At 30.7% G+C, this 12,007-nt stretch overlaps 1 protein-coding gene across 1 annotated transcript in view; it reads right to left on the bottom strand.

The window, feature by feature from the left end:
• CSMD3 (CUB and Sushi multiple domains 3) overlaps positions 1-12,007 on the bottom strand; it is a 1,005,898-nt gene that overhangs the window by 763,928 nt on the left and 229,963 nt on the right. The window contains exon 4 of the mRNA XM_039853604.1: positions 8,953-9,147. Within this exon, the coding sequence (XP_039709538.1) occupies positions 8,953-9,147 (195 nt within the window). The remainder of the gene's footprint in view (positions 1-8,952; positions 9,148-12,007) is intronic.

Here is a 12,007-nt window from a genome sequence, read left to right as displayed (position 1 = left end):
CTGCACCATGTTCTGACTAAATTTTTACTAGTTACTTGGGTATGTATCAATGGACACTCAATTATTTTCTTGCTAATGAGAATTTTAGTCTATTCTCTGAGGATTCAAAGATGTTCTGGGATGAATTTTTATTTGTCTAAGTCTGTAATGGTGGTTGCACTTCTCGTTGACAAGTGACTTGGATAGTCTTACTTTCCATGAATTCAGAGTATTTTGCATATGAAAAATTTGCATCACTGGATATTTACTACAATTCTAGAATCTTATAAAGCTGTTACAGAAAAGAGTTCTAGTTTACTAGGTTTTAATCGCTATTCCAATATGAAGGTTGGCAAGCTTTTAATCTCCACTAGCTCAGTAGATATAATGAGAAAATCATAACACTTAATTGGTAAGTTGTTATAAAGGTAAAATAAGATAATTCTTATATAATCCTTAGAACTATCCTTACATGATAAAAACAATAAACATTAGCTACTTATTATTATTGTTGAGATGATGCCACAGACTGAATATATGCAACCCCCCAAAATTCATGCATTGAAATTGACCAGTGCCTTAATCTTAGACTTCCCAGGCTTCAAAAGTGTCAGAATTGAATTTTTGATGTTTATAAGCCATCCAGTAGAGTATTTTATTATAGCCGTCTGAATAGATAAGACAGATGGCAAATAGAAATTTCTCTCAATTATCTTCCATTTCTGTGCAATTTTTTTTATGTGTGTGCAAAAATGGAGGACACAAACTTTCTGCCTACTGCTGATGGTCTCTCATTTATGATGAAAACATTTAGATGAACAGCAGTTGCCATATTGTCAAAAAACATGCTTACTATCTCAAAAACTTTCAAATATACTTAATGACTTACACCTGCTTAGAGAAAAAGTCTCAAGCTCTTTATTGTGGGTTTCAAAACTCTCCAAAAGATGATTTCAACCGATCTTCTCATGGAAATTGTAATCTTTCCTTTCTACCTAGCCAAAGTCAATTCACTTTTAATTTCCCCAAGTGATATGTTATCATAGCTATAAACATTTGCATGATTATACACATTACATATAACTAAATACATTTGTTCACTAACCCTAGAAAAGTACTTTCTCTATTTAACCCATTAAAATATCTTGAAAGTTTTTGGTGAAGAGCAAAGAAACAGGAAAAGATCATTATTAATAAATTTTAAGTTGAAATTAAATAGAGGAAAAAGACAGTCACGCAAGCCAGTAACTTGTTACAAAATTAAGACTATTTTGTTTGTATAATTGGTTAGATTTCGTTTAAGGGAAAATGTTAAGCATTTACATAGGCTAAGAGTAAAGAAAAAGTGGTAATAATTTTTATAATCCAGACTGCAGGGAAGAAAGTATGTTAGATAGCATTGCAGTTAAATTGCTTAAATTCAAATCTTAGCTCTGTCTTTCACTAAACTCGGGAAATATTCTTAACCTTATTGTGCCTCAGTTTCCCTATTTAAAAAAATGGGGATCTAGATGTATCCACTCTATATAGAATAAACATGAAGATTAAATGAGTTATTACATGTAGAGGATTTCAAAACCGTGACTCAAATGTTATGAGATAAAAAGGAAGACAATAAAATATGAACACGTAAGTTATTTTTTGAGTCTCCAAGAGTAATCTCCCTCTCGACAAAAGAAAAAGTTTCAACATTGTTAAATTTTCACATCTTATTATTAAGGGTAAGGGGAAAATATGTGGTGGTAGAAGACAATTTAACTTTGTATGGTGAACACACAATGTAATATACATATGATGTATTATTGAATTGTAAATTGAAACTTGTTTGATTTTATAAACAGTGTCACCCCAATAATTTTAATAAAAAATAAAAAGATTTCAACCATCAAATTCTATGTGTTTTGAATAAAACAGAGCAATAAAATGCCCAAAGTTTTTATCAAGACTTAATACATTGTTATGTGATGATTTTCAATTGCATTGACAATGAATTCATCACCATTTTTAGAATTTTTTTATTCTAAAAAAATTAGAAGATTCAGCAACAACAGTCATTTTAGAAAGGGTTATGAGAAATTAAATCATGTAAAATTTTCAGAAAACCTGGAATAATTGATATTGATTTTATAAATATGTAGTTACAAATTAATGCTAAGCATAAAGTCTTTGGGAACTATATTCATAATGAATTTTCTGTTCAATATGTCTAAATATAAAATCTAACTTATTTTGGAAATTAACTAAGCACCTACTGAATAATAAACCATAAAAGAAAATTGATGAGCGTTTTTATTTTAGATGCACATTTAGAAAATTGAGATCATATTAATATAGAAGCATTATGCTTTTGGTTCTGTTCTCAGATGATTAATTTGCAGGCCAAATTCCAAATTTACAAATTAAGAGAGATTCAAATTTCAACAACAGGCAAAAATTGGTTCAGAACAAATCTAGATAGTTGGGTTTATACATCATTTATAATGTCCAGGGAACTTAGGCAGGGGTATTTTGATTATACTGATTCTATGAATACAGTCCTCAATCTTTCAAAATCAAGAGATAAGATGTGATGTAATCCTGGGAAGCACATTCTTTGAGTTTATGTTTAATGATATTGTAATAGACATAGATGATTAAAATATACTGTTCTCTCTTTATAATGTATTTACTTACATAAGAATTTTTTTACTCTGCTTAGTAAATTTGTTTTTTATTCACAAATTATTTGCTTTTACTTTGTGAGACCATGAACCAATCATGTTTTTCAGATGTGTTTAGATTCCTAGATGGATTAAAACTAAACATAGCGCTGATTTTATCAAGCATATAAGAATGCAGAACATTAAATTGTTCATTAACCTTGCACTTGGTTTCATCTTATTCCTCTGTTATTTTCTATTAAAACAGGTAGCCTTATTTGTATTTATTTCATTTGCTACGTGTATCATGTTTTATGCTATATCAACTGCTGCTTTTTTATATCTATAAATTAAATATAAATATATAATAAGTAACCTTAATATGTTAACATAGTTTGAATGCTATGGTAACCTCAAATATAAGGAATAAAGAGAAAATTGTCTTGGTCAAAAAAGGAATTAGTAATATAAATATGAGAACGACAAAAGTGACAGACAAAATACTTATTTTTTGAGCCTCCTTCATTTTTAAGATATTTACTGCCAGTTTTACATACATAATAATCATGTAGTAAAAAAAAAATGATTCTGTTCTTTTGAGTCAGATCTGCATTTGGGAAAGGCCTAAGGAAAATAACTACAGAAAGATTTTAGACTTCCAACACATTGTGTAAGGAACCAAAAAGTAGAGTTTCTGAAGATATGTAAGTTTCAACATTTAGATTCTGTCCTCGATTATGAACCATATGAAATATCTTTCATTATTGAATGGCTCAACTGTACACTTAACTTACAAAGGATAGAGGTGACCAATCAAACTGCACAGGAGAAAGAATCCAAGATCAAAAACCTGCAAAATCTCCTTCCAGAATGATTCGTCTAAAATTTTTTATTACAGTTCTTTCTTAGCACAAAAAAGAAAAAAAGAAAGAAAGAAAGAAAAAAAACAGGAGCTTTTCACATGGAGTTAGTCTATTAAAATATGTAACAGGTGGCATTAATCAATGTCTTTGGTGGGCTACCATCCTCTTCCTCCATTCATTTATCCTAAATATTTGCCTCATCTTTAGAGTGGTAGCTTTACAAAGAGTAACAGAATACCAGATGGTCATTACTGTGGTTCACTGAGTATATATCCTAGCAGGAAGTTAGATGATTGCTTTTCAAGGTTCTTATCACACATTGAACAGTCTATTTCACCTCAGGGAATTCTGAAGCTGTCAATATATTTTTGGCTAAGTGTGCCCTAACATATTTCCTTTAAGACATAGTCTCATGTACCATTTGAATGAGAGAGAATATGATTTTTCTATCTACATGTTTTGAAAAGTACACAAGTGTTAGAAATTAGTTTTGCTTAATGTTTATAGAATTCTATTTTTATTTTGGAAGAAACATTATAAAACTATTTTCTATAGGTTCTTCAAAAAATATAAACGTTCCTCAAACAATCTGGATCTTTCATTTAAGTAAATACTTTAAATTCTTATTTGTCAAAATAAATAAATAAATAACTCCAAATAAACAAAAGCTTCTATTGAAGCATATGGTGCAAAGTTACACAGAATGGGCATAAACAAGATTCAGTTGGCTCAAAAAGAAACTGACTTTGGTCTTTGATTTTCCAAATATACATTGTCAGCATTTTTCTAGGAATTGTATAGTAAGAAAAAGAAGTGGAAATAATTCTAGTAAGGAAAAAGAATACAAACTTTTATAAATTAACAATATATTATCATAACAAAATACAAAAAATATATGGATCTAATTAGTGTCTATTGTCAAAGAAAATAGATTAGTTTAAAATAAGAATGCTGGATAAAGGAACAGAAAAGATTGGACAATAAAGTAAAGCAACAAAAATATCTGAGTTATTACATAGAAGATGAAAAAAATAGAAAAAAAAGTAAATAGCTTCTTAAACAAACACACAAATAACAAATACCAAATGGGGAAGATAATGTGTGAGTTGAATGTTAAGAACATGCTGACTGCTAAGGTGCAGCAGCAGCGCTCAGGCCAATTATATGGTAAGCACGGACAGTCTTGATTTTCTTTTCTAAGTATTAGAAACACATGGAAGGCCATCACCTATTGTTTATGCAAGAATACCACTGTTTTTGCATAGAATTAGAGGAAATACATTTGGGCAATAATCCACATCACCAAATAGATCGCCTGCCCAATAAAAGGTCCCATATTCAGTAGACTATGAGTTTCATGAGGCCTATGGCAGTTTCATTCATCACTGTACTTAGCAGTGTGGCCGGTGCATACTGAATCTTAATAGACATCAGCTTAATTATTGAATACACTTCAAACATGAGAACTTCCAGAAATTAATGACTCAGAAAGGCTATGTTAACCTAAGGAAACATTTTCGCCACTGATGTCTATTTCTTGCTGATCTCAACCTAATTTGCTAGGCTAATGTGGGGCTTACTGTTCCCCTTAACCACTACAACTCTGAGAAAATTTAACTCCACTGCCTATATGGTTCTAGATCCTAGATATGCCCACTATCTGGTATTTGATTTTCAAATACCTCTTTAGATTATGACAATAGAAATAAAGTAGTAATTACTACTTGTTGAATATTAAAGATTAGGTATTGTATATACATTAATATGATCCTCATCATAATGTTATAAAGTAATGAGTACTTCCCCTATTATAAAGATGAAAAAACTGAGATCTGAAAAATTAAATATGTAGATAAAGGTTCTGTATTTTCTCAATGGCAAAGATGTAAACTTAATCAAGGCTTTTATTAGTCCAGAGTCTACTCTCTTGTTTTAAAAAATACTCTCCATTATATCAGAAGTCTAGGCACATGTTCAACTGTCAATAAATATTTTTAAATATTCTAAACAATATATAACAATAACTGATAGCTATTACTTCTACATTAATTTTAAAATTATTTTTTATATATTTAGAACCAATTTGCAAGTTTTATGTACTTCTCTATGCTAGGCATTATATAAACGTTTTTAAAAATATTATGTTATTTAATATAATCTAACATTCACCATCCCCTGAGATAGGTAAAAACATTCATTTTTTAACATAAGAAACAATCTCAGTTACTACATGGCAGAAAGGCGAATCAACTCACAATCTTATACCGTTAAAGACAAATTGTGTGTTCTTTGCTCCATCATGCTGGATACTACTAAAACGATTTAATCACAACATTTTCATCATTTTATCACACGATTGGACTTTTAGAACAAGAGTAGGGTACATAAAAGGGCAGCTGAGTCTTGACTTTATTGTTGACAAAACTGCCTGCATTTTTTCCGAAGAGAGATGGAGCAGTGGCAAGTGACCGGGGACACTTGCAATTTTTTCCTTGTGGCCTGATGTCATTGGAATTTGCCAGCAGTCTCTGAGGTGATGATATAACTCTATTACCAAAGGATTCATGCTTAACTTGCTTATTTATTAAAGGCATGCACAAATTATTTTTCTCATTATCATCAAATATAGCAGTTCATATAAAGAGACCAGATTACTTCATGTGAAATGACAGGGCTACTGAAAGAGAGGTGTAGTACCCAAATAATATTGCTCAGAATTAATGGCAAGAATGGTGGAGAAAGTCAAAGTCTGTGCTAGAACATTTCATGAGTTAATATTTTAAAAATCATTTTTGTAAATCAACTAAGTCAAACCATAAGAGCTCCAATTCTCAAAAAAAAAAAAAAAAAAAACCCTCTTAATTCACGGTGTGGCTCATGACATTTTGACATTCAACAGTGCATCTAAGTTATTTTTTTCTTTGGCATAGAACAGGTTATCACTCACACTATGATTAGGGAGCTACACTAAAACATTCTCTGGGAGTGGAATTAAGGAAAAAGAGGAAGGCACTTTATTAGATTTTCTTAAAAAAAAAAAGGAACTATATATTTTAGCTGCAAAACAAAAACGTTAAAATGTAAAGTTATAGTAAACAGAAAAACCTGGACTCTGTTTTGATCTAGTATAGAAAATCTCACAATAAAAAATATTTTCATTTTTTAATTTGCAACTTATTATGTTTAAGCACTATAAAAGAATAAACAGAGGCATGACATTGAGTTATTTGTGTTGCTTTTTAATTCCATAAAAAGATTCCCAGTTTTCTTCATTTTAAATTATTTTTTACTTGGGTTTTAGCAATAACCAGATCTATTATTAATGTAGTATCGTATTTCTGGATATCAGGTCTCAGCATTTATACATGCATAAGTGTGTAGTCAGGACATATACATAGAATAAATGGCGTTTTGTGTTCCCTAATGCCTTTTTTAGATGGTTTCCAGAGTACTGAGCATGGGAACATGTAAACCCAGTGAACATCCACTAGCCCCCTTATCCCAGTCTAGGAATAGCACATCCATTTTACATTGTCTGCTTCCTGCCCTTAATTAGTAAAAAGTGTTGGGAGCACCAGGATGAGAAGGACTCTGAGGCGATATTAAAGCTCGGTGGGAATGAATATTATGGACTGACTATGAAAGAAGGGAGTACAGAAAATGCATGCGTGCCAGGTATTTTCATTCCAGACTTTGAGCACAGGATTTAGTTTCACTTTCTATAGAATACTGTTTAGCCCAGCATCTGATAATGCCTTTTACAAATAATAGCAGATGGTGTTGATAAAATTCATCCTGCCTGTGAACAAACACAAAAACCCTTGTACCATACCCTCTAGGTTGATGTGGTATTCATTTTTCTTAATTAAACTATCATTGTTAGGAAGCATCGAAAGGATTCTCTGAAAGCAGGAGTTTCATCAGTGAGAGACTCTATGTAAACTTCAGGGAAAGCAATAAGCAGATCATTATAGAGTTATCAGCCCCCTGCAAAGTTAAACAATGAAGAATCAGTACACTATTAAATGGCAAACAGCAGAGGAGGAAAGCCATGAGCTGAACAGTCTCCAATCTTTTCTTTCAAACTGAATAACTATACAAAATCCAAATATACTATTCCTGTATATTGTTTACTTTTTAATAAAAAATTTGGTTAGTAACAGATAAATTGCTCCTTAGAAGATCAGATTATGTGCTCTATGAAATATGACTTTATAGACTTTTCATGTTCAGCCAGTGAATGTTAGAGATACACAGTACTTTTGAGGCAAGAAGGGAAAATGACTGCCTCATTGAAAATCTTCTTGCTCTATGTAGTTTGTTTTTAGCAAGTCCTCTATGCGAGTGTCTCTTAAAGCACTGTCCCTAATTGAACTAACTTTCATTCGACTTTGAGAAATTAAAATTTTCTTTATCATGGTGCCTAACATATTCTACAGATTCTGATATGAAAACAATTACCCCACATTACTGTAGTAGTATTAGCAGATGCAGCGGCAGCCGCATCAAAGGGAGCTAACGTTGAAAGAATGTCATATGTGGCAGACATTTTACTAACTGGCAGGTAGAGGCTATCTTATTTAACCCTCACAACAAATGAACAAGTAGGGTTTTTCTTTCATTGGCTAAATGAGATAAATGAATCTCACAGAACTGATATAATTTGCCTGAGGTAACTCACACATCTATCAAAGATGGGATAAGAAGTTACTTGCTGTGTTCTGATTTCCAGGTTTCTCTTACATGCATCTATGGCCACATGTTTGAGAGGAAGCTACAAAGTAATTTAGATGAGCTGTTGGACATTCCTATAAGCCATCCACAGAGGAATTACAGAAGCATAAGCCAAAAGATAAATGAGATTGTTAGAAAATATAAAGCTGGAGAGAAAACAATGTTGGTCTCCAGAATTTCTATGGGTATGAATAACCTATGAATCCAGGCTCTGTAATTTGAATCTTTGTCCACGTTACTATATCATTGTGTTTTCCCTATAATACAAATAATGTTTATCAGCATCAATAATAAACTAGACAGCATTCTTAATTTCACAATTGCCCATGCTAAGTCTTCTAGCAGAAATATTGAAGAGATTCATAAATACAGTAAATATTTCAAAATAAAAACATGACTTTGACAGCCTTATTAAATTTCTAATCATAAACTCCATGTTCTTCTAATAAAAATACAAAGACACATACATAATGTATGCATAAATATGTACATAAATATAGGAATACTTTTACTGTTTCATTTCACAAATAATGTCTTATCTTAGCAACCATTTTTTTAAACTTGTCATGTAGCATATGATATATATGTATATAAAATCTTTAAGTTTCATATTTTATAAAAGGAATAAATGCCAAATATGTTTTACAAATATACTATCTGATTACAACTCTTATTTTTAAAATGTTTTGTGTCAAATATTTAATCAGCATAAAAATTAACATTATTTTTCTCCTTACCTCTACAGATGGGAACAGGAAAATCCCATGAGGCTGTATTAACTGAATTGGCTATACAGGTGAGTTGAGGGTGGCCATCGAGGATATATCCAGTTACACAGCTATAGCGTATCTTGTCCCCAACGTCGAACCTTGTACCATATAATACACCTTTGGGTGGGACTCCTGGATTTCCACAAGAACTACTTTGCAATTCTGTAGAAAAGGGGGGAAAGGAGAGTTTACAGTTATTTTAATACATATTTTAATGCTTTATATTTATAAAAATGTACATACAGATGTATTTTCCTTTTAAGAAAATTCACACAAAAATGTCTTCCATTTAAATACATGTATTAGTGAAAAAATGGAAAGAGAATTAAATTTTATTAAATAAGTGTCATTTTTTTGTGCTAGAAAAATTTGGATAATTTATATTTTTTAATCATTGTAGATATTTTTAAAATCAGTATTACTCATATTGTATAGATAATTCAAACTGAGATTAATACTATTTACATGAATTCTTCAAAGTTACATTTTATTAACACAGTAATAAGCAAATCAATTTCATTAATATACTCTCCATTACTCTGATGCTTGTACTTAACCCTCACCAGCCGTCCTCAACCTTTGTGGCACCAGGGACTGGTGCTCCTGTGAGAATCTAATGCCTGATGATCTGAGGTGGAGCTGAGGCAGTGATGCTAGCTAGCTCTGGGGAGCAGCTGCAAATACAGATGAAGCTTTGCTCCCTTGCCTGCTGCTCACCTCCTGCTGTGAGGCCCGGTTCCTAACAGGCCAAGGACTGGACTGGTACCAGTCCACAGCCCAGTTGGGGACCCTTATCTTAAACCATGGGCATTCATTTGAAAATAATACACATTTTGGGTGAAAATTTTTTTTTCACTTAAAGGAGAAAAATATAGTGCAGTAAAACTGGACAAATTTTTGAAGTTTGAAAGACCAGGCTAGAATTCCACCTCTGTTATTTCTTTAACCTTAAAAGCACAATAAGAATCATAATAAGTATATAAAGCTACAAAGTTTTAATTGTATCAGTATGTAAAATATCTGGAAAATGCCTGATACATCAGAATATTTTACTTATTGCTTTATTAGTTGATGCTTAAAAGTATACAAATATATAAATATAACAGATTTTTAACTTGATATTTATTTCAGAGAAAAATCCAATTTCGCTTTAAATTTAAAAAAAAATAGAAAGATTTATAGAAGTAGCAGAACTTCCAGAACTTAATGGGGCTAGGGGAGAATTCTTTCTCATGTCATTTCCTAAATGTCCTAATTTATAAACCTTATACATATATTACTTTTTACTATCACTAATAATCAATAGACATACAAAAAGTAATTAATAGGCTTAAAAATATTCCAGTTTTAGTAAAGCCTATAGTTTATAGTATTATGTAAATGTTAATTTCCAAGTTTTGACAATCATGCTATAGTTACATATGTAATTAATATTAAGGGAAGCTGAATAAGAATATATGAGAACTCTATACCGTTTTCACAATTTACCTGAATATCTGAAAATACCACAAAATACAAAACTAAAAAAGATGTTGCAATGCAAAATGAAGTACGTTTCTATTTTGCCTTGATATGTATCCCATTTGTGCAGTTAGTAAATTCCATGCAGTATCATTTTATATTAAGCCAATTAATTCTAAATCACTATATATTTAAAATATCAATGACGCTATTAAGTAAAAATATCAAAATTAAAATGCTTCATAATATGAAGTTACAACTTTACAAAAGCAGTGATCATTTATGGATAAAAAGTGTATACAGAGTTGAAATTTTGTATTTTTATCCATAATAGGCTTTTAGTACTTTGGGGAGTGTTTCTTAAGTGAGCATTAATTTTTCTATAAAAATTTTTTAACGATAGTGAAAAGAAACCTGTCGGCAATGAATTTCAAATGAGGTCAGTTTAATCAATAAAACATGTAGAAGATTCATAAAATTTGCATTAAATATACTCAAAATAAAGTACTTACTTTTAGTTTAAAATACTTATTCTATTCTCGAACCTGGAAAAGTAAAGAACTTTACTAATATAAATTAAATAATAATGGTTTTATAAATAACAGGTGATCTCCTTAAGCTTTCTCAGCATTTAGGTATACATCATAAACTAATATTTTAAATATCAGTGACCAAGGTTACTAATCTCTAATATTTTACCTTACTATTTTTCCCAGGCATATACTATTAAGTTCATTTTCGATAAAGTTTAAAACATATTTACTGTAAATTTTAATTCATTAAAATTATATTTGAAATGAATAATTTTGAAATAGTTAATTTGGGGGGAAGTCATTTAATTAATAGATGAGATGTTTTCTGCAAGGGATGGTAAGGTTAATAAGTTTTGACAAAATGAATATGAATTCAGTCCCTTGAAGATAGTAATAACAAAGGAAATACTTTTAATGAAACTACCACTTGTGGCCTTAGAATCCATCCACTCCTTTCCCTCTCACTTTCTAAAAAATAATTAAGGTCAGGACTTCAATTATCGTAAACTTATATATTTAGGAGAAAAAGCAGTTTCCAAATTATTTCACAGGAAGCAGTTAGGTGGAGGAGTAAAAGGAAAGAGAGGAAAGGTCTAAATAGTTATTACATTCAGATTTAACTTTGATTTAAATGAACAAACATTACTCAGAACAAAGTACCTAAAGCAAAACTGGAACACAAATGAAATAAATCAATGAATGAATAAGAACACTGGTTGAAATCTTAATAAATTACCTAAATCTATCCCTTGTCTTGTGGCTGAATTATTTCTAAACCAATAGATTCCAATTCCATATCCATTGCTCATGGATTCTATTTTTCGCTCTCTTTCAACCCTTTGAGACTTCTCTAAGCTGTATATGACCATTTTAAGATGAAGAGCAAACAAGTATGTACTATTAACTAGAAGAATTATATAACTCACCATACAAAAACGCTTTATTCTGATTGAAAACATTCACTTTTTAGTTCTGAATTTTTTTAAACAAATGCTGCTGTATATTTGAACACTTTAACAAAATTAACT

The sequence above is a fragment of the Pteropus medius genome, unplaced genomic scaffold (assembly GCF_902729225.1).
Source record: "Pteropus medius unplaced genomic scaffold, Ma_sr-lr_union100, whole genome shotgun sequence".
NCBI classification, from domain to species: domain Eukaryota; kingdom Metazoa; phylum Chordata; class Mammalia; order Chiroptera; family Pteropodidae; genus Pteropus; species Pteropus medius.
This window is presented reverse-complemented; position numbering and strand designations above follow the sequence as displayed.